At 39.0% G+C, this 26,952-nt stretch overlaps 1 protein-coding gene across 2 annotated transcripts in view; it reads left to right on the top strand.

The window, feature by feature from the left end:
* Window positions 1-26,952, top strand: part of STX8 (syntaxin 8) — a 235,922-nt gene that overhangs the window by 21,643 nt on the left and 187,327 nt on the right. For both annotated transcript variants that reach the window (XM_037495210.2, XM_037495211.2), the window contains exon 4: window positions 4,818-4,928. In XM_037495210.2, coding sequence (XP_037351107.1) covers window positions 4,818-4,928 — 111 coding nt within the window. The remainder of the gene's footprint in view (window positions 1-4,817; window positions 4,929-26,952) is intronic.

Raw genomic sequence — 26,952 nt, 5'->3', positions numbered from 1 at the left:
CATATAGTGAGCCCTCCTTGGAGGTTAGCGGCTACTTCTAATTTCACCATGTAAAATTTACTGCTACATCGAGAATTTACAAGTAGTCCTTCCTTAGGGAGTTTATAGTCATTTAAGGAACATACAGATAGTGATGGCATTGAAATAATAGTTGTAAAATGTGATCAGTGCTTTGAGGAAGTAAGGACCTGACCTGCTTCTTAATATTCAGTAGAGTTTGTTAAGTTAAAAAAAAAGTTATATGTTAGGTGAGCCAGAAAAATCTGATTTTTACGAATTTCAACTGTGCCCTTGCAGTTCTTCTGTGATATCACCAGGAAGTCATCTACAAGCTTCTTCTTTCTCCAGAACAATAAAGTAACACCTACCAATAAAGTAACGCTTACCTAAATTACTGAGCTGTCTACCCAATATAGACAAAATCTAGGAGCTAGATTGGGAGTGTGCATCATATAGGGATAGTACCATCTTCACACTGCTGCATCTTTTCAGTGTTTACCAGGTCACTGCAGGCAAGCTGGGCTTACACATCTTGGCAATATGAAGTCAGGATCCAGATTCACTTACTATCAGATATTTCCATGAATTGGAATAATTGTAGGTCAAATTGGCTCACCCATGACAAAATACTATGGTAGTTAGATCTTTCTTTTCCTTGTCTGTCTGTTCTCTGATCTTCTTTGGTTATTCATCAAGTTGGTGGGAGAGGAAGTCCCAGCATTTACCCCTGACTGTGAACCTGATTTTCTACTTATCCTTCTTCCTCTTCCCACCTCCACCCCCTCTCCCGCTGTTCTGCTCCCAATACCATAATTCCACTTTCATGCAGTAGAGATCATTGCCTAGATGATTCTTTGGCCTCCTGTTAACAACCACCTCTATGTAGTAAGTGTATTATGCAGAAGGATCATTGATCTATTTATTCCCCCCATTTCCTTATGTTTTATTCTCTCAGTTGATTAAAATAATAATAATAATAATAAAACAGGTGGAGTGGTCCTAATTGATTTGTTTTTCAGTTTTCCTGGATTTATACGAAGTCTCTGAGACTGTTCTGAATTAATGTTACCAGTACTATTTTTCCATGTGCTAGAAAAGCCCGAGCTAGAGTAGAAAGAATCAGCTGTTCAGTGTTGCTTTTAACCAGCCGCTGACTTACCATCCTCAGCCTTAGCCTGCAGTCTGGCGAACAAGAGATTTGGATTTGGGAATCTCTAAGGCCTCTTCTGGTATTGACTGTGATTGTGTTCTACAGTTACTAATCTCAAAACATAATCACCAAGTTTTACTGCTCTTGAAATTGATGTGTAAGTTAGTCCATTCTTAACTAGTATAAATCTATAACTGGTGTCTGCTCAATTTTAAAACTTGTCCTTGTTTTTCTTATAAAAAGTACTTTCTACCTATACACTATTGCTATTAGTTGTTTTATTTTTAAAGATTGATTTATTTATGCATATGAGAACTGGGGTACAGGCCAGAGGTGTAGGGGCCGTGAGAGGATTCACCAAAGACAGAGGGGGAGCAGAACAGGTAGATTAACTGAAATATACCACTGAGGGGAGCAGCAGGTGAGACAGGAGGAGTGGTCTCCTGTGCCATGTGGGTAGCTCCCTGGCCAGGGATTGAACTTGTGCTACTGTGGCTGTGGATGGCATTATAGTGTTGAAACTTAACCCCTTGCGCCACCAGGGAGGCCCTATTAGTTTTTAATAAGTGCCTCTTCTCTCTCTCACTCACCTCCATCCTATTCCATCTTATTTTTCATAGTCAGCAATATTGATGATTGATTCCTGTCATCCCAGAGTTTTTGAGGCGTGGATACGAATATGTAAAATAAATAAATATATATAATTTACACATATAATACACATATATAAATATTAAATTCTCTTGACCATAAAGGCATCCTATACACAGGGTTCTGAAATTTGTGTTTTTATTAATTTGCATATGATAGAGTCAAGCAAAACAAAGCTCAATGAAAAGTAAAGTCTCCCTCACACCTAGAAAAACCTGTTTTGAATCCTTCTAGAAACTTTCTGCATATATACAACTATATATATCTAGTTTTTTAATTTTAATGTTGCAAGAACATGCTATTCATTGTTTAGCTAATTTTTTTGGTATAGCACTATTTTGGAGTTTAATTCATGTAAGCATTTAGGAAATGCTGCAATATATCAGTATCACTACGTGGTCATATTTATCATTTCATCTGTACATAAAGAGCTCTCTTAATTTTTCTTTTAAGGTTGTCAAACATTCTGTTATGGAGCTGCATTAGTTCCTTACTGATGGACTTAAGGATGTCCCAATATTGGCTATTATAAGTCATGCTTCATTGAGCATCTTTGTCCCTAATTTGTATAGATGTGTGAATATGTCTGCAGGAGAAATTCCTCTTGAAAGATTGTGCCTTTTAAATTTTGATAAATCTTTAGAAGTCAATCTGGCATTTGGTTGAGTCTGTTTACATTCCCACCAAGAATGTCTGAGAGTACCCTGTTCCTGTTCCTTTCCTAATCTGCCTAGTCTCCGTTTTGGTTTCCCTCACTTGATAGGTGAAGATGACATCATGTTTCAATTTGCATTTCTCACACTAAAACAAGAGTTTTTCTGTTTGATTAGTTATTGGTTTGTCTTTTTTCTGTGCTTTGTTATGTCTTGTGCCTTTTAAAATATTTGCGGCGATTAGTTTGTCGCTTGTCATTTTGACTTGTGGATATTTAAAATTTTTACACAGATTTAGCTTTTCCTTCATGACTTCTCAGTGTTCAGTTTTGCTCGTAAGATTTTCCCCAAGATTATAAAAAGTTCTCCTATCTCTTCTTCTAATGATACTTTGTAATTTTAATTTTTATGTTTAAATCCCCCTGCCAGTTAAATCTGTGTTTGGGTGGTTAGATAGTGACATCCCAACAAAACCACAGATAGACCATAGACTGTAAGACAAAACTAGTTAGTGTGGTGATTTAATCAATAATTTCCACAATTTAAAACTCATATTTTGTTCTGTAAAATTCATGCCATAGCTTTTGTCATTTTTTTTTTAATTACTCAGGAGTTTCTTTTAGATAGAAGAAAATTTTTCTGTCTTATTGACAAGTTACCACTAATTTAAAAGACATTGATATTTATTCTTGGTGTTGCATTGATCAAAAGACCAATGTTTGGGCCATTTGTCAATACAGAGAAAGTACTTAGGCACACTGTTTCTTAGTTACAGTTGCCACTTCATAGTTTCTAAGATGCACTACTTAGTTACTGTAGTCAAGTAGGAAATGGAAAAGCAGTGGTAGTGACTTATGCTGGAAAGTGTGGCATTCTGGAATGCGAGAGAATTCATTGATTATTATTTTTTAAATATCCAAAGCCACTAACACTGCTTAGCTACATTGGTTTGGGGGATTTAAGATTTTTTGAACTACTGCCTGTTACTGGGGAAATTTTTTAATGAGTTTATTTGCTATTTTACCTGCTAGCCAGAATTTTCTGTTCAAAATTAGCAACACAATCTTTCCTAGGCCATAGTTTCCCCACCCAGGGAATGGTGATGCCACTACTTGATTCTGCCAATTTCTCAGAAATTTTTGGGCCATATTATAGTGTATAATATCACTTTTTTAAAAAGAAAAGTATCTATAAATTCAAAGCAGTAGTCTCACTAATGTTTTACTAGAAATAGTAGTTTACTAGAAATAGGTAGTTATATAAATAATAAATAAGTTATATATTTATGTTATAAATTTATAAATTGTATATTTATATATAAATTTATAATAATATTTATGATGATTACATGCAATTTAGAATTATATAATTGTGATTAATTATAATTTATAAATTAATTTATAAGTACTAAATATTACAAAAACATAGAACTCAGTTCAGGGGGCTTATTTTTGTGCTTATTTTTTGTCTCATGTCAAGTGTGTCCTTTCAAAAGTATTTGTTAGCTTCCTCCACTGTTTTCTTTATGGCCTCTTTGTCATCAACATTTACTTTGTTTTTTTAAACACACACATATATACATAAATACATGCAGTCTAGAAAAACTCATGTAGTTTGCTTCAGGAAAGCTAGTATATAAAACTGGATTTAGTCCTGATTTATTATTTTTAGTCATAATTTATGGATTATGCTGGAAAAGGTGTTAGGGATTATCTGACATTATGTATAAAGAAACATAGCTCCAAGAAAGTGAAATATGTGGTTCAAGGCCGTAGGTAATAGTCAAAACAGGACAAATGAGTTTTGGATTCTTTGTGTGGCATGTCTGTTACAATAACATTAAAATGTGAATATTTCTTTCTAATTTTCTTTAAGATCTGCAACATTTAAATAATGAACTCTTGGTAACAATATGTAGAGCAAATCTGTTACTTTGGAACATAGAGGAAAATATTGAGAACCTCCCTCCCTTTCCTTTTTTTTAACAGAGTATCTTAGGGTACTCTCATCTAGGAAAATACCCTTGAACTCTGACACCAATCACTCAAAAGCTGAAGAATCACTGAGTCACCTTAGTTAATTGACGGGAGTAATCATTTCAGTGTTAGTTAGTAGACGGAAAATAATATTTATCTGGTCTAGTATCATGAAGGATCTTGTGGGTATGTAAGCTCCTCTGTGAGGATTTACTTGAATAATGAGTGAAGTTGAAGGCCAGTGTAGGAAAAGGAGAAAAATGGCTCAGATCTTTTCTGGATAGTATTGATTAACATCTATACAATTCACAACTGACTTCAATTAATAATGTAATGGGTAAAATGGGGTAACTCACCCACTGTTGGACCTTAACAAAATGTCTGCAGAACTCAGCTTGAAGGAGACCGAAGACAGTCCCTACTGGATGATCTTGTTACTCGAGAGAGACTACTTCTGGCATCCTTTATGAACGAGGGTGCAGAACCAGATCTCATCAGGTATGACATTTTCCTTTACAGGGGTTATGTGGTGGGTGAAAATTCTTTTGCAGAAAATTCTTTTACAGCTGTTTCCTAAATGGCTTAACTTCTTTAGTAAAATATATTCTGTTCACTTATAGTATTTGATTAATTTTCTATCAATTTAATTCTCATTAATTTTCTAAATTTAGTAAGCCAGATATGTTCAGCTGAATCCCATCTTGCAGGAAGAACATTTAGATAGAATACAACTGAAGTCAAAACGTTTCCTTATATTCTTTGGTTGAGCTCTCTGCTGTGTGGCTGTCATTTAAATGCCTCTTAAATCATGCACTTATCTGTATGGGGAAAATGAAGGTTTTTGTTTTGTTTTGCTTTGTTTTGTCTTATTGGCATGTTGAAAGTATGTGTTCTAGAAGGACACAGCATAGAGGAGTGCAGTGGTGGGGTTCTGCTCCCCGTTCTTTGCCAGCAAGGGAATCAAGCCACAGATGTGACAGCTGCTTTGTAACCAGATCTATTGGAAGAGCCAGCACAGTGGTCTGGCTGTCGAAGATTAAGGTTAATGAACCATAAATTGTTTTATCTTTAGAATTAGCCTTCCCTCCGGCTTCTAGAACTCCCTTAACTTCATTATGGAGACCATCATAGAAGGAAATGAGCTTAGAAACTCACCTCTCCCCTTTCCCCACTAAGGATGATTCTTTCATTGTGAAGAGCAGCTTTTTACTGCCTAGTTCCTGGTGAGGAATAAGATAGCTCCCCAAAGGCAGTGGTCTTTGACCCTTCACCACAGGTTCCCAGGCCCACCTCAGTTAGGTGGGATTGATTTCGGTCAGGATTGAAAGCCTCTCCTCAAAGCCAGCCAGAGAGGGTGAGCGGCTTGCTGTTGTTCCCTCTTCCCAAGAGCATGTGACTCAAGACTTTTAGAAAGAAATTGTGAAATATAGGAAGCGAGATGAAATTTTAAGTTATTTCTAGAAAGTTTCCGAGTAAGGAGTTATGCCCTGGGTAGGGTTTGTAAGCAAGTCAGAAGCCTGCAGTGGGGCTACGTGCTGTGTTGCTGGGTGTTTCTCCCAGAGAGCAGTCCCGTGGACAGGCCTGAAGTAAGTGGACAGAGGGGTGATCTCAGCCTGGTGAAAAAGAACAGGCGAACTCGCGGATCCGAGGTGAAAAGTAAGTACCGTCTGTCAAGAAGGGCCTTTGCATTGAAGGAAGAGCTATTTTTTGGTCCAGAAATGGAATATAGGCAGTCTCGGGGAGCCAGGTAGAATCCCAGGATCAAGGAGGAGAAAGAAAGCATTGATGGGCTTCTACTTTAGAGTGGTGGAGGTGAACAGAAGTTACCATTTGATATGAGACTGGGTGTCAGGCTGTTTATTGCTCCGTATTATGTCATTTGAAGGGTTCAAGGGACCAGCCTATGCACTAGGTTTTGCAGTTTTTGGTCCCCTCTTGCTCGTCATCCTCCTCTGTGCTGTGAGAATCTTTGTATCCTTGTGATTTAAAGTGCAACGTGTACATGAACAGCTCTGGTGTCTCCTGGAGGAGTGTTAGAAATGCAGAGTCTGAGACCCCACCACAGATTCACTGAACCCAAGTCTGCATTTTAGCAAGATCTTCAGGTGATTTGAATGCATGTTGCAGTTTGAGGAATCCTGCTTTGTCTTTTGTTCTTCTTCTTTTTTTTTTTTTAAGATTTATTTTATTTATCTATGCATACAAGAACTGGGGTATAGGCCAGAGGTAGGGGAAGTGAGAGGATTCACAAGACAGAGTTGTGAGCAGACCAGGCAGATGTACTGAAATACACTGCTGAGGGGAGCAGCGGGTGAGACAGGAGGTGTCTGCAGTGCCATGTGGGTTACCTCCCTGCCCGGGGATTGAACTCATGCTGCAGTGGCTGATGATATCTTGATAGCGCTGAAACTTTGTAGGATAAGGTAAAAAGTATCAGGCTTTTCTGCCCTCCCGCCATTAGGATAGATGATGGAACCCTGCGGTCCCGAATGCATGCCTGTTGGCGGGCACCTGGAATAGGGTGTGGGCATATGTAGACAGGATTCATCTGGGCTAAGACTGGGCTTTTAAGGGCGGTGTCACGGGGTTGCCAGAAAGAAGCAGAATGAAAAGCAGAAGAACCAGAGAACCCAGAGAGAGTGAAGACTTACTTGCTGGGGGCTGGGAGACCTGCCAGCCTCCCGGCCCCACAGCACCCCTGCCTGCTGTGTACCGGGTAAATCCCAATAAAGGCCTGCAAAGCCACCAAGGGCTCCAAGACTCCTCCTTTACCCGGTCTGCTGGATCAGAAAACCTGCACTGTCTTCCTTCCTGTCATTTGTTTTTGATTGTGACACTTTGCATCATGGTCACCTAAGAGACTTACAAGTATTAAAATGGGAGAGGGAAAAGAAAGAAACTGTCTGGACCACATACTTAGAGTATTGGAGAATCAGTCTGGTGAGAGGCCTAGGTAGCAAATGAAGGGGTAGGGGAGCAGCTCATTAGGAGATTCTAACAAGTGACAGGGAGAGAACACTGTTCTCTGTCCTGATATACTAGTAATGAGAACAGTTTTTTGTCTGCTGGGTGTGTTCTGTGTTCCAGGCTCTATGCTAAGCTGTTTATATACATTTGTCAGCTCTTCATAGCATCCCATGTTACAGAAGAGAAACTGAGCCTCTGAGGGGGTCAGATAACTTGTGCAAGATTTGACAAGTTATTCTCAGAGTTTGGATCACATCTTGATTTGTGTCTTCAGGTGGGAATGCTTCACCATAAAAGAGCTGGACCAGGAGTTTGAGCCACTCAGCAATGTTGGTAACTAGTCACATAGTTGTCTGGGCTTTAGAATCCTTGACCTTAGTGTGGGGGGGACAGGTCTTCTGCTTTTTCATTGCAGTTTGAGCCAGGTGAGCTGATGGGTATGATATGTGAAGGGCTTCATAAACTCTTAACGCCTTTACAAATACAAGATGTTATTCCTGAAGCATTTTGCCACCATCAGGTTAGGATGTAGCTCACACTGCTGTCTTCATGTCCTGGAGACTTTCTGTTCCTCCTGTCATGCCCCCAAGTGCTAGAGAGCAGCCAGCTTTCCCTGGCCAGCCTTTTTCTGTGTTCTGCACCTGGTCCTCTGCCCTCCATTTTCCCATCTGGATCTTGTTCTGTGGTCCCTTGTTATTTCATGAGTAAACAGTTGCACACTAATTCTAGCCATGGAATCCATAGCTGGTGGTGACTTACCTTCTGGCGGTAGTTTAACTGAGCCTCCTTGAGCCCTACAATTTAAACCAAAGGAAATGAATTTTAATGCATGGATTTTAATTTGGCAGGTGTAGAGTATATGAAGATGGTCAGACTTTTATGCCACTGGCCTCTGTGGCTATCACCTGTGACCTTAAATGCAGAAGGCGCTTGGGGGCGTGGGCTCAGGGTAAGCATGCCTGATGGTGGGCACCTGGAATATGGTGTGGGCATGCATAAGTACACATCTGATCCTGGAGGATGAAGATATAAGGGCGGTGTCATTCAGAAATGGCTGGGCAATGAGAGGACAAGTATCCAGAAGGACATGGAGCAGGATATCTACGATCCGAGCAGACGGGGTAAAGGAGAGTGAGTCCTGGAGCCCTTAGTGGCTTTTGCAGGCTTTTTTTGGGATTTACCAGGCACACAGCAGGCAGGGGTGCTGGGGGGCTGGGAGGCTGGCAGGTCTCCCAGCCCACAGCAAGTCTTCACTATATGTGGGCTCTTCGGCATTCTCTCTGCTTCTCTCATGGTTCTGCTTCTCTCCTGTTCCTTCTGCTTCTCTCCCGTTCGTTCTGCTTCTCTCCCGTTCGTTCTGCTTCTTTGCTTCTCTTCTGCTGGCGTCCCCATGACGCCGCCCTTAAAAAGCCTGGTTTTAATCCAGGTGAATCCCATCTACATATGCCCACACCCTACGCCAGGTGCCCACCATCAGGCATGCATTCAGGACCGCAGGGTTCCGTCATCTCTCCTAATGGTGGGAGGGCAGAAAAGCCTGATACTTTTACCTTACCCTACAATCGGCCATTAGAGGAAGAGAACAAGAGAGAATGTCAGAGAAAGCCCAGAAGAAAGAGCATAGAGAGATTTGCAGGGGGCCCAAGTTGCCACCCCCTTCTGGCTTGTTTCCACTGCCTACTATTAAAAAAACCTGTGGGGATGATGCCAAGGGCACCAAGGTTCCCTTTTAAGCTGCCCGAACCAACGGTAAACCTACCCGACCTGGGATGGTTGCAAAACAGCAGGTTAGTGGCAGAAGCATTTTGGATGGAGGCCTACCGAGGACCTCTGAAATCCTACTAGGACTGCCTCTACTCCTACGTTTAAGGCTGGCCTGTGGGGTGAGCCTAAAACTGACTTGTTAGTGAATAGTGGGGGTGGCATGGGGAGAGAGACCATACTGGTTAGAAGCTATGAAGCAATGGTAACTGAAATCTGGAGGGCTTGAAATCATTAAGGAGAGCCACATTCCTTCCTTACATGCTCTGGAGATGAAACTGTGTGAAACATATATATTTATGTATCTTTTGTTTAGGGACAGGGGTTTGGAATAATTTAGAATAAGCTTCCAGAAGTTTTGGAAGCACTTTAGAGAAATGAGTCCTGAGGAGTGATTTAAAGCAGGTAAAAGTTGACATAACAAACAATGATGGTGAATAAGGGGGTATGGGACTGGCCAACAGTAAGAAACCCATGTGAGTTAGATATGGATCATCATGAACAGGATGAATCATTGCAGGTGAAAAGAGGAAAGTGAATGGTAGGTGGTCTGGAAGGGGAATCCTTGTTGGTTGAGGATTGCTTTAGACTCATACTCACCCTAACAGGAATATGTCTATATAGTCTCATCTGTATTATTTGCTAGGGCTGCTTTAACAAAGTGCTGCAGACTGGGTGACTTAGAAAACAGAAATATGTTTTTTCACAGTTTTGGAGACTAGAACCCCGTGATCAAGATGTTACTGGGTTGATTCCTTCGGAGGCCCATGAGAGAAGGCTCTGTTCTGCTCTATTCCAGGCCTCTCTCCTTGGCCTGTACATGGCCGTCTTCACTCTGTCTTCACATGGTTGTTCCTGTGTGTCTGTGTCCACGTTGCCTCTGATGAAAATATCAGCCATATTGGTGTAGGACCCATCCCAGTGACCTCATTTTAAGATAATTACCTCTTTAAAGAGCCTATCTCCAAAAATTAGATTCTGAAGCATTAGGGGTTAAGACTTCAACGTGAGTTTTTGTGGGGACACAATTTGGCCTATAACTGTCCCAAAAGTGCAAGTCCTGAGATATTCTGGGAGAATCTGGTCAATAATGAAATGTATACTAGATGAAGGCATTCTTACATATTTTGTGGTAAAATCTCTGGGAAATCTGCTCAAGGGCTATGAAAAAGACATCAAGGTAGCACTGACCCAACTAACTCGTCAGGGAGGAAAACACCATTGTGAACTCATTAGAGGCAAGCAATAAATGTATAGATGAGCAAATGAAAGTAGATTGCCTTTGATTTGAGGTCAGGTCCTGGCCTCTGATTTCACTCACCTGTCTTTAAATGTTACTTTTTACCCCATTTGTTATTTTTTTTTTATCCCTACCACCCATTGTTGAGGCCTCCCCTTTTATCCCAGTCTTCTCATACCCTAATAATTTGTTTCCTTGGACTTAGCCTTCTAAGGTTCTGAGTTCAGCTGTAGGCATCACAAGTTTCTGTTCACAGTCTTACCTTGTCCTCTTGCCTTCTAACTTTCATATTGCCTAGTTGTTTCTGATACCAATGCCAAGAACCTTTCAGCTCTGTCTTTAGAGAAACCTCATTTCCTTCTCTGCATTTGATTTCTTTGGTATCTCAAGTTACTCACAAAAATGTCCTCGATCCTTCCCAAGGTTAATTCCTAGTTCTGGGCTCCAACATTTTCGTTTGTTTCTCTAATCTCTGGATTCTTCAAACATTTTTGTTTGCTTTTGTCGTTCTTGACATCCATGTGGGTTGTCTGTTACAGGGTATGATGGAGTGGTGCCATGGAAATGTCCCTAGGCTATGACCTATAGAAACACATAAGCCAGAATGTTAAAGTGCTGGAGTCATACTCTCTATGGCATGTTTTGTCTTCAGTGCTAGAATGGTGGAGAACTGTAGTTAATTTGCTAATCAGTATTTCAAAGCCTTGTGATAACTGACTGTAATATTGTAAGATTCAAGTGACCATGACTCACTTGGAACCTTGAAGCGTCTCAGTCCTTTTGGTGCCCCTACATCTTTTTCTCTCTTCTGTTTCTTTGGGGTAATCTTGTCTAGCTCACTCTCTCCCTAACTCTTTTTTTTTTTTAAGATTTATTTATTAATTTAAACAAGCACTGGGTACAGTCAGAAGTGCGGGAGGGTGAGAGAATTCACCAGAGCCAGAGCAGGGAGCAGAACAGGCAGGCCGATGAAGTACACTGCTGAGGGGAGCAGCGGGCGTGGCAGGAGAGGTCTGTCGCGCCATGCGGGACCCTTGCCGGCAGCCGGTGATCGAACCTGTGCTGCAGAGGCCGAGGGCAGCTTCGCAGCCCGGCGCTCAACCACTGCGCCACCAGGGGAGGCCCTCTCCCTAACTTTTTACCTGTTCTCTTTCTCTTCCCCAGCCCTTTCCCCCTGGAGTCCTTCTAGCCCTTCATTTCTGTTTCTTTTTTTCTTCCTCCTCATATGTGGTCTTATTAAGGAGAGGAGAGTATTGTAAACTTCAGTTTGGATTAGCATTTCCTTGGAACAGACATTCATGTGGCAATCACATAATTGAATGTGTAGCTATCCGTGATGAAATCTTAGTTTTACCTTTTGGATTACTGATCATTATTCTAAAGCAATAAGCCTTGATGTGAGACTTCAGTCTAAATAAGCAATGGTTGACTAATCTGGGCATTTGGAAACTTGTTAAAGAAGTCTCTTTGTAACAATGTTTTTTAGAAGAAGATAAGCCCTGACTTATAAAGCAGTGACACAGCTTCTGATTTAAAACCCTACTGCCCTTTATATTTGACAGAATTGCTAAGTCTCACAATTAGGCAAATCTTTGTAAGAGAAAAAAAATCATTGCATACTCCACTGCTCTGGCCATCTCAAAGATTATGTGATTAACTTGGCTATAGTGGATGGCTAATTGGCTAAGCTTTAATCTTCGCACCATCAACTGAGGTTGATGGATTGAGGATTATAGGAAATAGGAAGTTATTTAGAGGTTGAGATGGTCATTATGTGTCAGGAATGGTATATTAAGCAGGCTAGTTGCTAAAATCAAAAGAATAGAAGATAAAATGAATGTTCACTTTTCCTTAGAGAGCGAACTTTACATCTTTTCCCACACATTTCTTTTGAAGTGTTAAAAAAAAAAAGTATGATACTTCTAATTTATATTTTGTATCACTTTATAGGCAGCCAAGTTGGGTAAAAGAAAACTTTATATTAAGTAGTACATTAAAAGTATCCCGCCACTGTAAATCACTGAATGTTTTATTTCAGTTTAACGTGGTTGATTTGTATCTGATAGCACTGAGATCTCTTAAAGGATCATTGATTTACACTTTGTGTTAATTAAAGTTATTAACATATGAAATTAATCTACTTCTCTAGAAGTAGGAAGTTCCTAAGGAATATGTACCTACATTATTAGCCTGCTCATGTGAGAAGATGAATTAGTCACATCTCTTTTACGTGTGTTTCAGAAAAACAAACTTCCTAGGTTTTCTAATATATAAAGGATACTCTGAAGCCAGGAAAGCTTTGCTGTTCTATTTCAGTGAGCCTAAGGATAATAGTTTTCTTCTAACTTAATGAAAAATAGTAAAGGGAGCAAAAATATTGCAGTAAGTAGAAACCTCCTTTCATTAAATATTTGGTGTCTACTGTGTGCTAAGCACTGGTACTGAGAATGCAATGGCCGAAAACCAGAACAAAAAATGCTTAGTTTTTGCATCTGAGATATGAACTGTTTAGTGAAAGAGGCAGATGTGAATGAAAAAAATCACACAAATAAGTAATAAAAATTCAGCAGAAAATCATATTTGTGTTTTAGAGAACTATCAATGGGGGAGCTGATTTAGTTAGGGAGTCATGTAGTTTAATACTTGTTTTATCTTTCCTCCCTTCCTTTCTCTCTTCCTTCTCTCTCTCTCTCTCTCTCTTTCTCTCTCTCTCTCTCTCTCTCTCTCTCTCTCTCTCTCTTTCTCTTTCTCTCTCTAAATGTATACTAAGCAAGTATACATTTTGCTTCTATATCTAGATTTTAAATACCTTGAGGACAGGGACCATAGCTTAGTAAGATGCTTAGTAAACATTGGCTTAGTGAATGGAAATTTTCACATTTTCTCTATCACCTAGTACAGAGTTGGGTATAAAGAGAAGGTCCTCAGTAAATATTTGTCATTTGAAGAAGCGAGTCAGATGTGATAGGTGGGCTCTGGCAACTACATAAACTTGGGAATCTCAGTGGTATACCATATGAAAGCTGTTTTGCCTACCTCACCTAAGTCTAAGTCTGGTGGTTTTCAGGGACAGTTACCTTCAGATGGCAATTCAGATTCAGGTTGTTTCCATCTTATGGCTGTGCTGTCTTTACACAAGACCTCCGAGTTCAGTAAGGCAGGAGAAGAACCAGGGTATGGAGAACTCACACCCTTCCTATATGCTGTGGCCTGGGAGTTTCAAACATACAGCCAATTGGCCATAATCAGTCACATGGTGCCAGAACCTGCAAGGGAGACTGGGAAATGTAGTCTTTGTGCTCCTGGAGAAGAAAAATAAATGTGACCTGGGGAAATAGGGCTTATCTCTGTTTTGCTGATTACTTTGGGTAGTTTGATGGAAAAGTAAGTAACTTTGGTACATAGTGTGGTTACTTTGGTAACATTAACTAGAATGACAAGTTAATAGACGCACATAAGAAGGGACAGAGGTGACCCTGAGGGATATATCTTTTATGATCTTTTTTTTTTTTACTTTACTATATTTTTTCTTTTAACATCTGTCATTTTTTACATTTTTTAGACAATATTTGCTTCCCCCACCCCCTCAGATTGAGTCCCCGTAGAATCTCCTTCCCCAGGGCACCCGTGCACCATCACCTCAGTCCCTTGTGCTCCTCCCTCCATCCCTCTCACCCCTCTCCCTCCTCCTCCTCTGCAGGATGTCTCTGGTTTATAATTGTCTGTTTTTGCTTTGTTGTGTTTTGTACTGTTATTATTATTATTTTTTTTACACTGATGTCTTATTTGGTTCCCCTATATTCTTGCTATAAGTGAAACCATCCGATAATTTTCTTTTTTCCTTCTGGCTTATTTCACTGAGCATAATTCCTTCTAGCTCCATATGATGCTCGTTTTTTAAGAATTCTGTCAGGTTGGGGAAACAAACAAAAATAAACATCCCCCACCACACAAGACAGAAATTAAATACAAAAGTCTATGTATGATGAGGACTAGAAGAGAGGATTGTGTCTGTAACAGAGGAGGAGGGCAAAGAACAGCACCTAAATGGAAAAGAAGATGGTGCTTAGTGTTCTTACCTACATCACAATTTCAAGGTGGGTGCCTGGTTTCTCTCACTGCTCTTCCACAGCAGTTATGATGCCCTCAGCTGAAACAAACATGACCTTACTCAAACTGACTTGAATAATAAAAAATATTTTCATATAGTAAGTAGTCCCAAGTTAGAGAATTGAGAGGGCTAATTAATTCTGCAGCTCATTGCCGATTCAGCTTCTTTTTTTTTTGGTCCCTCACCGGTGGCCCGGGATCGAACTGGGCAGCCTTGCAACCCAGCGCTCAACCGCTGCGCCACCAGGGGAGGCCCAGATTCAAGTTCTTGATGTCTCAGCAATTCCCAGCCATATTCCAATAGGAAAGGAGGGAGGGTATTGTGTAAATAATATATTCACATGGTTAAGAAATTTAACAGTATTCAATGAAAAGCTTACCTTTCAAACTTTGTCCTCCCATTCATTGATATAAGTATCCCTGTTATTTTTTGGCATGTTCTTCCAGAATTCTTTTAAGCAAATATGAATCTATTCTTTATTTCCCTTCATCTTTTACCCAAATGACAGGATATTTTACAAACCATTTTATAATATTCTTCTGTCAGTTAATCAGATATCTTCAAGATCTTTTCAAACCAGCCCATAGCTTTTCTTATTAGTTTTCATAGCCTTATAATATTTTATCATATGCGTAATATCATACTTTTAAAAATTTGTCTTCAATCTGTAGATTTTTCTGTTTCTAGCCTATTCTATATAGTACAGGTATAGTACATAAATTTTTCTATTACAAAAATATAGTGCTGGATAACCTTAGATGTAGGGATTTTAATGTTTAATGAAGTCTGTCTTTTGATAAGTTCTTAAAACTAGGATGGTTGGCACAAAAGAGATTTGCATTTAGACTTGTGCTAGCAATTTTGGTGAGTTCCTATGTCCATCAAGTCCTCCTAAAGAGATTTTTTGATCCTATTTCAATCTATTATTTGGAGATGTCTTAATTATTCCTTAGTCGACTATTATATAGAATAGTTACTATGTGTAACTATAGTGAACCAAGGTTGAAAAGGAACTCTGTTTTCTTTAAGCACATTCATGATTTTATTACATGGATATTACTTGATACATTTGGAATTTAATTGAAGAATATGAATCTTTTTTTTCCCTTTTGGCTACTTTTTTTGTGACTGACTACATTTTTTAGTCATCCATACTCACAGATTTTGAGATGAGATTTGTCTTATGTCTTATTCCCACATGTATTTAGATCCTTTTCTGGACTTTGTAATATGTTTCATTGATCTTTCTGTGTTCATGCACTAGAATCACATTTTTATAAGTTTTGAGACTTTGTTATAAGTTTTATAAGCCCAGTTCCTTGCCATTGCACCATCATATTTTTACATAAACTAGTTACCAGCTAACCTATTCCAAAAAAGGGAGAAGCAACTGTTTAATTTTTTTTGAACTGGTATTAATCTTATAATCCTTTATAATGTTGAAGTTTCCTAGCCAAGACATGATATATTTTCCATTTGTTAAAGCCATCTTTCAGGTCTTTCAGAATGTGGTCTTTAAATAAGTTTTATACACTTCTGGTTAAATTATTCCTTGCTATTTTATCTTTTGGTGGTTTTAAATTCAATTTTTTATTCCATTATGCTTTTTGGTTATAGTTGTCTTTATGAAAGTTGCTTATCTGACATCTGCCATTAATATTATAGTCACTTCCTTAATTCTGTTTTTAGTGTTTTTCTTTAGAGTCTCTTGTATTTTTTTAGTTATATTGCTTAGTTTGTATTTTCTTTTATACTTTGTAGCTCAAAAATAGAAATAGACTAGACCTGTATTTTATGCCATGTTCTACCAAAACCATGTGGGTATGGAGTTGTCATGATTGACTTGGTTTATTCAGGATAGAGATATCCCTGGGCAAAAATGCAGAATGGGGTCTTACTCCCTGAGCATGGAACCTGGAACCAAATTGAAGTTCTAAAAGAAATGGAGAAGAGATGTCAGGATGTTGGGAAAGCAAACTGTAGTGGCTGCCACTCCCTTAGCAGCAAGAGCTCTTTCCATCTGAAGTTTCTTCTGACACTAGAGACAGGTACTTCACTTCTGTACCCTCAGTAAGAACCTCATCTCCTGTTACCTCTCCAGTTCCTAAAATCCCAGAGAAGTGGTAGCTCACTGGGTTATTTGATGTAGGCTCAAGTGGAGCCTAGATAATCACTTTTAAACTTCCAATTCACTTTTTTTTTTTTTTTAGAATTTCCATTTTTCATTTTTTGAGGAATCCCCATAATGCTTACCATAATGGCTTCACCAATTTAGTCTCCCACCAATAGTGTATAAAGGTTCTCTTCTCTCCACACTTCTCCAACACTTCTGTCTTCCTAAAAAAGTTGCAGAAGTGCTTTTGAGGTGCAACCCAGTTTGAACAATGATCCATCCATATACTTTTAAGAGCTGCTTCTGTAGCAGGTGATCTTGTGCATTTTACGTTAATTATTGTTTAATTCCAATTTGGGAGGTAATAACTTCTGATGTCTACGTATTGTGGAGAAATGTAATAGATTATTTGGTGCAGGGATGGATAATTAGTATGGCAACAGGAAATATCTGAAATAGGGACCGAAAAATCTGGAATATATGTCACACATTCATTTTCCTGAATTGGCTGCAATTGAAACCATTCGTGCAGTGTGTATGGCAGCCATGTTTTTTTGGGCAGAGCAGGTATTGCACCCTTTATGTCCAGGCATTTTTTTTTTTTTTTTGTGACTCCTTTTGTGAAAGGGACAGTTTAGTTGACAATGTTAGGACAAAATATTGATACCTTGGGATCTCCCAGTAGTTTATGGGAATTAATAGAATGGCATATTTACTTTTAAGGAATTTTTACAACTGTAAAATAATTTTAAAGTGCTGTATCAAGTGGTAAAAATCCAAAGTGTACAAAGGAGTAAGCAGTGAAAATTGAAGGTCCCTCTCACTTCTGATGTTCAGTTTCCTCTTTCTTACCCAGAGACAGACATTTTTAACTGCTTTAAAATGTATCCTTCCAGAGAGATTGTGCACATATGCCAAGATAACCACCATCCACACATCTCTAATCTCCCTCTCGCCTTTTTTATTTTTTAACATGAATTAAGGTATAATATGCCCTCTTTAGTGTGCACTGTCTTTTTTGCTAACAGTTTCTTAGAGATTATAAAGTGAAATGTTTAAAGCAGTACTCTTCGATATCTTAAAACTGCCTCAGAATTTGGCAGAGTAGCTATTTGAAGTTTTGTGGTCATGTGTTTCCTCATGAGACTGGTGATCACTTGAAGGGATCTCCGTAGTCATTTAGTCCAGATGTTTTTCTCTATGGATAGGAAAGGAAGCTTCCTTTCCAGGAGAGACTAATTGAAAAAAAAGATTATCTCTTTAGATGATTGATCAAGCAAGTGTACCCAGAGGTCTTGAGGTCTAAAAAAACATCAGTGTTGCAGTCCTACGTTGTTGATCAAGTCAGCAAAGGCACAAAGTTATTACTGTGGAATGGAGTAAAGCAGAGTCTGTCCACAAATAGGTTAGCAGCAGCAACCTGGTAGCTTCTCTCTTTAGAAAGATTTGAAAACTGGACAACAATGAATGTTCAATGGAAAACAAAAATGTTACCAAATAGCATTTAAAAACATGAAACGTGTATGAATAAATAACAGATTTGAGATCTGTACAATCAAAATTATAAATATTCTTTAGAGAAATTAAGGAAAACTTAGTAAATGGATATAGCACATTCAGAGATTGGGAGACTCAATATTGTAAAGATATCAGTTCCCTCAAAATTGATTTTGTAGAATCAGAGCAAATCAATTTAGAGTCCTTAACTGGTGTTTTGTCACTTAAGCTGATTCTGAGGTTTGTGTGGCCGTGCGAAGAACCAAGGCAATTTTGAAGAACAAAAAGCCTTGAGGAATCTGGAAACAGTCTAGCGTAGAGGTTGTCACTTTATCTATGATGAAGGTGATATTGCAGCACAGTGGAGAAAAGACCATCTCTTCAATAATTAGCACTAGGTCAACTGGGTATCTATATAGGAAAAAATGAGTCTTAGCCTCTGCTGTCAACCCCTGTAAAGATCAATTCCAAAAAGATTGTAGAACTTAATGTGAAAGGTAAACCAAGAAAGTTTCCAGAAGAAAACATAGAATACCTTTGTCATCTTGGAATAGGCAAATATTTCTTAAACTGAACACAAAACCACTAAATATGAAAGAAACACAGGGTAAGTTAGATTAAATAAAGTTGAAGTTCTGTTAATTAAAAGATACCACAAAGAAAGTGAAAGGAAATTCAGAGAATAAGAATCTGTATTTATAACACAGAAGTCGTATTCAGAATATATATAGAATCCCTATAAACCAAGGAAAAGGCAGGCAATTTGTCCAAAACAAAGAGAAAATAGGCAAAAGTCTTGAACTTAGATATCACAAAAGAGGATATCCAATGACTGATGAACATATGGAAAGTTGCTCAACTTCATGAGGCATCAGGAAATTGCAAACTAATACCATGATGTCATACCATTATACCTACCAGAATGACTGCAATTAAAATGACAGACATGTCAAGTGCTGCCAGGATGTGGAGCGACTGGAATTCTCATAATCTACAGGTGGGACTATCACTTGTACAACCACATTGGAAAACTACTTGACTGTATCTCTTAAAACTAAACTGCACAGGAGACATGTACAAAACTGTTTGTAGCAGCATTATTCTCAAGAGTGCCACCTGGAAGCAAATGATAAGCTATAGTGAATAAATGCTTCATGACATTTTCATACAATATTGCACAACAAATGACTAAAGACCATCTACACCTACACACACTGGATGAATTTCATGAACATAATTTGTGAAATAAGCCAGACATAAGGCATATTATAAGATTCCATTCCAATAAAAGCAAAACTTATTTATAGTATTATAAATCACAAAAGTGGTTCCCTCTGGGGTAAGTAAATCACAACAGTGGTTCCCTCTGGGTTAAGCAGTGACTAGAGGGGCCACAAAGGGGCCTGGAGTTCTGCTAATGCTTTGTTCCTTGTCTTGTGTAGTGGTCAGCTGGGGCTGTTCACTTTGTGAATTATCTTGGAGCTGTACACTTAAGATTTTTAGTTCATATGCCCTACTTAGATTTAAAAATATGTAAGTACATACATACATTTTTATATAATACATACATGTACAGTAAGTTCTTGCTCATTGTCATAGATAGGTTCTTAGAAATTGCAGCTTTAAGTGGAACAACATATAAGAGCAGGTCCCCAAATAATGTCACTTGTTTAAACATAGGCCATCCATGTTACAACAAAACTATGGGAGGCCAGCACCGGCTGTATTACACATATACATATGTCTGTATATAAATATAAATTTATACACACTTGCATTTATATATATATACATGTATATTTGCTTTATATAAGAATTTAACATCACATAAATATAATACATGTACTTATCAGTATACTTATGTCTATGACGACATATTTTGTGTGAGTGTGTATACACACTTACCATAATATGCACAGACACACACACAGCTATGTACTCAACAGACCACAAGATGGAGATGTAAGTCAGTAGAACCTGGGAGACTTACTCGGACCTCCCCATTCTCTAGATTTTGAAAAGTTAAGGTTTGTCTCCCTTGAAAGTGAGGAGAAAATGTTAAGATTGCTTGTCCTGCTTAAATTTATAGAAAAAGGAACTATCTCATCTTTCAGTTTTCTTTTAAATCTTCTCATTTCCTCTGTGTAACTGCAACCCTGCTGGTCACCTTTAACTTCCTCCTTAATGAGGATGTAGCCCTGCCCCACCCCCAGTCTGTTCATTCTGGCTTCTTTCATCTTCCTTACCTTTCCCTCTCAGATCTTTCCTTTCCACACCTTTTTCCCCTGGGGGTAAAAAGTTTGATTTTAATATTTCTTGATTTTTCCCCCCCATTCTTAAATTTTAAAAGAAGATCGTTGCTGTAAATAGTATTTTCTTAAGTTAGCCTTTACTTTTGTAGGTCTTTGTTCCCCCTTTTTCTCTTTATTTTCCCTTATTATCTTCCCTTATTACCCTCCCTCCTCCTCAGTTTAAATTGGATTTTAGGCAAATTATCAACATGATACACACTCATTTTAACAACTCAGGCTATTCTGAGGTACAACCCAAAAGTTAATATTCTGTCCTTCCCTCAAGTGCATTCTCCTAACTAGTCAGTGTTAACTATTTGGAGGGTTTCCTTCCCCACATCTGTCTATGCCGATACAAATACTTGCAAATATTTACATAAATGAGTTTCCCTCCCCCCCTCTTTTTTTTTGTAAAATGGAATTGCACTATACATATTATTGAGTTTTTTTCTTTTGAAGTTGGGCAAATCAGTAGATCTGACATTCTAGTTCAGATATTCCTTCTGACAATGGTTACATTTCCTCGCAGTGAATACCAGTCATTCATCTAGCTGCCCCCCATTTGATGGCTATTGGGTTGTATAGCTTAGCTTTTTCCCTTTACTGCTGTAGTGAATATCCATAGTGAATGTGACCTCTATTTCTGTAGGGCAGAATTCCCAAAGTGGGGTTACTGGGACAGAAGACACGGGCATTGAAAATTTAACAGGTAATGCCATGTCTCTTAAAAACTGCTTTCCACTGTCGCCAATATATGTGAGAACCCATTTTCCTACACCTCATCTGTCAGCAGTGTTATAGAATTTGTTGGTTTCTGATCTCATGGGTGTAAAGTAGTTTCTTGTTTGTAGTCTTTAACTACCAATAACATGGTGACTTTTGATAGGGGGAAGAGAAAGATTCCCTACTTCCACACGCATTAATTTCAGTTATAAAAATCACTGGGGAATTGAAAAAAGAGAAAAGTTCCAGTCTATGAATGAGCAGGAAGAGGAAGTTATCTATACACACTCTAAGATAGTTATGTTCATTTTTTAAAAAGCCAATTTTTTTTTAATTTTTAAAAAAGATTTTATTTATTTATAGAAGAACCTGGGTACAGGCCAGATGCATGGGAGGGTGAGAGGATTCACCAGAGACAGAGCAGGGAACAGAACAGGCAGACTGAAGAAATACACTGCTGAGGGGAGCAGCAGGCGAGACAGGAGAGGTCTGCTGCGCCATGTGGGATTCTCACCGGCTGGCCGGGATCGAACACACTGCGGAGGCTGCAAACAGCTTCACATTGCGGCACTCAACCACCTGCGCCACCAGGGAGGCCCTAAAAAGCCAATCTAATATCTTCCAAATTATGCTTTTTATAACTGAAGTGTTTAAAAACTGAAAAAAGTGTTCTGTTTATTAAAAAGAAATGTTTTCTATTTCTCCCTTTCATCTCTATTTACCAAACACTTTCATATATATTATTTTTTTTGGCCCTCATAATCTTCAAAGGTAAGCAGAGAAGGGATTAATTTTTGGTCTCCAGATGAGAAAACCGGTTCTTAGAGGAGGGTTTGTACTCGAGGTAAGTACAAGGCAGAGAGAACTAGTCTTGTTCCTTGCTGTGGGTTTAGTCTCAGGCCTTCTTGCTTGGCTTTGCTGTCTGCCACCATTTCTTCTTGGGACTCCCAGTTCATTTCTAGCTAGCTTTGAGTATACTTTGCCTTCTTACTGTTCATTGCACCCAGTACATAATATTATCTACCTCCATCCATTCTATGCTTGATCTTAGCCAAAAGGCCTAGAAGCGATTCCTCTGTCCATTCTAACTTAGCATGTGTGATTCAATGGAAGGAACAGTGGATTTAGTATTAGAAAGTTGGGTTTCAATTTTGACTGTCTCTTTTTCTGTAAACTAATGATAATCATTCTCAAAATATCACAAAGTTCAAATAAGCGAAGATATATATGTGCCTTTATAGAGTGCTTTATAAACACTATTGAACGCTTACTGTCTGAACAAAGGAATCGGAAGTGGCATGCCATGGAGAGAAATCTTTCTATCCTGCTCAAAATGATTAGCGAACAATACATGATAATTAAGTGCTAAATTGTGTGGCATGGTCTGTAAATGGTCTAGGAGCCTAGGAAAGGAGAGATCACATGAGGTGGAGGAGGTTGAGAATATTGTAGAAGAAATGAGATAGTCTTTGTAGAATGGTAGAATTTGTACAATGTGTGTTTTCCCCTCTGGTACTTTTTCAAATCTTATTCTTTCTGGACCATTAATTTCCATAACAATCTATAGATCAGTGCCCAGCTGGTTGCATAAAGATCACCTGAGGGAGTTTATAGATTCCTGGGCTCTGCCCCAAAGGGAAAGGATGCCATAGTTAAAAGCATGGATGCCCGTCTCAATAATTTGAGCTTTCAGGTATGAATTAGATTAATTGATATAATTAAAAGCAGTGGTGGAAATGATGATTTTATAGGTGGTCTTTGGTTTTGTGTGCCCTGAATGTGTATGAATTAGTCACTGATAACCTTAAACATTTTTTTAATAACGCAGTTTGGATTTTACTGTATCAGTTTCTATTACTGTAGGTGGCACTGCTGCCAGTAATTTCATTTCACTAGACTTGCCTCTATACTAGTACATTTTATCTTTATTAAATGAGTGAGTGGAAAAAAATACACTAAGGAGAAAAAGAGGAGAGTTGAGACAAAGGTGGAAACTTGCATGTGGATTCTTAGCCTCCTTGGGGCTCTCATTGGATTTGTCATTTAACTTGTGGTGAAGAACAGCATGAAAGATGGAGAGCTGTTACTAAAAATAGCATCAAAAAGCAAGCTCTGGGAACAGAAGAGCCCTATAATATGTAAGTATATTGTTGACATTCATTCTGTTCCTAAACTGCTTTTCAAGATTGATTAGGTAATCAAGGAGTCACCTACAGCTAGATGGTCATTGATGGCTTGACCTTTTTTTTTTTGGTAGTTGAACTTCAGCTGTTAACCAGCAGATGGCGCTCAGTCACCATAAATTTGTCAGCGCAACCAATTCACAGCTCACTTAGAATTCTCTTCTTTTTGTGGCACCTTTTGCCCCTCTTCTACTTTCCAGGCACTGGGATGGCCACACACTTAAGGTAAACAATTGTGCCATTTGTTTTGTTTGCCTGATTTTCACATTGTCCTTATGACTGAAGAGTATCATGCTGAGATTGAGGTTGGAAGTAAAAATAATGATTTTTGATGACTTTTTTCCACACCGCACCTCTGTTTTTCTCAGGTTTTTAATTCAACTTTAAAATTTCTTATTGGTAAATTTGGTCAGCAATAACTAGTGGGGGAATTGGATTGTTTTAAGTTTAAAATATTTGATTGCAGTAAATAAAGATGAGATTTTCCTTGAATGATATGAACATAAGTTATTTTCCTTGTTTGAATTCTTTTGTCCGGGACTAACACTCAATAAAGAGTATTTGTTTAACTTGACAATAAAAATAATTTGAGTATTTACTTTGTAGAAGGCACAGTGTTAGCATTTATTGTCCAGAGTATCAGCTTCCTGAGGTGAGGTATTTGTCTCTCTTATTCACTTCTAAGCCTCTAGATTAGCGTCTGGCACGTAGAAGGTACCAGTAAATATTTGGATGATAGGAGAGGTGGATTGATGGATAGGCGGACACAACACAACAAAAGAATAAGATAGAATACTGGACTTAGAGAAGTCAGCAGTCTGGTCGATGTGGTCACGAGAGTGCATAGATCCCAGTAGATCATGATCTTGAAGGAAAAGTTTGACTTTGGGGTTGATATTAGGAACTGTGTTGAAGTTTGAGAAACTGCTGAAAGGAAATGAAAAAGTGCCCTTAAGTTTGTCAGTTCCCCTGGTCACCTCAGTTTGGAAAACTTTATCCCTTCTATCCATTCTGTTCACCAGCACTTACGGAGTTTTCCTTTCAGTCACTATGTTCATTGCCCCTTTCTTGGTGGTCCCCCCTTGTCATCTCCTAAGTTATACTACCCTTGGCCCTGCTCCCTGACCGCAGCCCTGCCTCAGTGTCCTCCCATCTGCATGTTGCCACCAGACTTTGTCTCTGACAAGTTTATGCCAAAGGATCTATTTCTGATTGAAATTTGAACCTTTGTGTATCTTTATTTTCATGGAAAGAAACTACCAAAAAAGCTCTGAAAAGGGAATCCTCTTTTCATCCCTTAGTTGCATTTTCACATCTACTGGCAAACGTAATGACAAAGCCTTGCACACTCAATTCAATTTACTGACGCACTAGAAAAATCTTCGCTAGTCCTAACTAATGCAAACCTCCCTGTGGTTTGTGGTATTCAAACACTGATATTTTTTCAGACAGAGCAAATATTTTATATAGTTCCTTTGACATCTTTTTGAAATGCTAAGAAAAGCTAAAGAAAGCTACTTCTTGGAATTCACTGCCTTTTCAATTCTGTACTCAGTTGATAAGAACACCCTCCTTATGAACTCTAACAAGCTTCAACTTCACTTGTCAGCAGAAAAACCTGAATTATCTGTGGCCCTCTCCGATTTTATCATAATTTAATAATGTACACCATTTGCTTTGGAGGGAGGAGGAAGTGGAATAGTTTTACATCTTTAGAAGTGGCTATGGAACTTTTCTATGATCTTTATAAGACAGATACCTAACCTAATTACTAATGTAGCATTTATTTGATAAGTTCCATCTTGAAAGAATATGGATAAAAGTTACTGATTCACTTAAAAAACAAAACAAAACTGAATCTCCTCCTTCATTGTCATTTTTCCAGAAGCGGGTTGAGCCACAAGGTGTTTCAGGGACACAATTCCCTTTCAAGTAATATTCTCTCCATCTGCTTGGGCAACATCAGTCTTTGCTGTTAAAGTCTTGAAGGCAGGTAGCAGTTAATTAAGTTCTGTTTTGCTTGCCTTTTCCCCCTAATCTCTCAAGATAAAGATGTTAAATACCCCTCACATTTCATCTCTCTCTCTTTGCTTAAAAAGCTCAGTGGTTTTCCTAGTTCTATGTCATAAACATTTACTGAATGCTTATTCTCCAGCATACTCTAAAGCAATGTTTTTTTGGTACTAGGGATATAAACACGACTGTCATGTGGCCTCTTTCCTCACAGAGCTCATAATTTAAGAAGGGAGACAGATGAGTAAATAACTAACTACAATCCTGCTTGATAAATGCCACGTTAGAGGTTTGGAACAAAGTGCCATGGGAGCACCAGGGAGTGATGGATTCAGGGGAAGGGGGTGGGGACGGGGATCGGGAAAGACTAAACAGCAGAAGTGACATTTGAGTTGAGCCTTAGGGGATGAATAGAATTTTGCCAGATGGACAAAGAGGTGGGGGTGGGGGGCCCTCCAGACTCATACAAAAACATGAGAGTGTGAAAGTTTGTGCCTTTGTCTGAGAAGTGGTGAGCAGTCTGCAGGCCTGAAGAAAGAGTAGGGTAGGAAGGGGGTGTTGGGAGATGACTTTGCAGAGATCAATGGGGCCATATTGTAAAGCTTAAACTTGACCTGGAGCTTCTGGGGGAGTGGCGGAAGGTTTTTAGAAGGGAAATAAGGAGGTGAGATCTCCATTTTAGAAAGATGGTTCTGGCAGGGCAGCAGGGTGTGAGATGATTTGAGGGATGGAGACTGGGAGCGAGGAGGGCAGCCAGAAGACTTTGGCCATGTTCTACATGAGAGATTATGAGGGCCTGCGCCAAGGTAGTGCCAGCGGGAATGGAAATGAGCACGGACTTGAGAACCACCTTCCAAGGGAGGCCTTGGTAATTGATGAGATGTGGGAGATGGGGAGAAAAAACCGGGGTGGGGGTGGCAGCAGAAAAAAGGCTTGGATGACTTGGGGATGCAGTGATATTGCTAACCAAAACAGAGCACAGGAGAAGAGTGAGCTTAGGGTGGGGTGAAAGTCAGAGTTTGATGTCGGGTAGACTGAATTTGAAAGGGAATATCCAGATGGTTCCTAGATGAAAAGCTGTAGGTATAGCTATAGAGCCTTTAGGAAAATAATATGGATAAATAGAAATTTGAATGTCTTTAGCATAGTGATTTTTCCATGGTGATTTTGGTATGAGGGGCAGGAGGACATGCTTCAACTGGATTTTGATCTATGGGTTTTTTTTTTTTTTTTACTTTGCCATTATTCTCCACACACATGCATTCTGATGTCGCCCTGCCAGGGCAGGGCCAGGCTTCTCTCCCGCATCAAGTTAAGAATCCACCATCACAATGACTCAGGAGACTGTCCTATTTTGTGTGTAGAAAGTGCCGAGGATTGAACCCTATTTTGGGACCTAAAAAGCACTTCAGCACTACTAGCTTCTATTCATCTAGCCTTAAGGCACTGGAATAAATAGCATTGCCCAGAGAAAGTACAGTGAGGAGAGAAGAACTAACTAGAATTCCCGAGGAACACTAATATTTAAGGGGCGGATGGAGGAAGAGCCTACAAACAAGGAGCTGTCAGTGGGAGAGCAGTGTGGAGGAAGCCAAGGGAGGAACAGGTTTGTGGCTAGGGGGA

This window comes from Talpa occidentalis, unplaced genomic scaffold (assembly GCF_014898055.3).
Source record: "Talpa occidentalis isolate TD23 unplaced genomic scaffold, MPIMG_talOcc4v2.1 talOcc4.7, whole genome shotgun sequence".
Classification (NCBI taxonomy): Eukaryota; Metazoa; Chordata; class Mammalia; order Eulipotyphla; family Talpidae; genus Talpa; species Talpa occidentalis.
The sequence above is the reverse complement of the archived record's forward strand: the minus strand, read 5'-3'. Positions and strand labels throughout refer to the sequence as shown.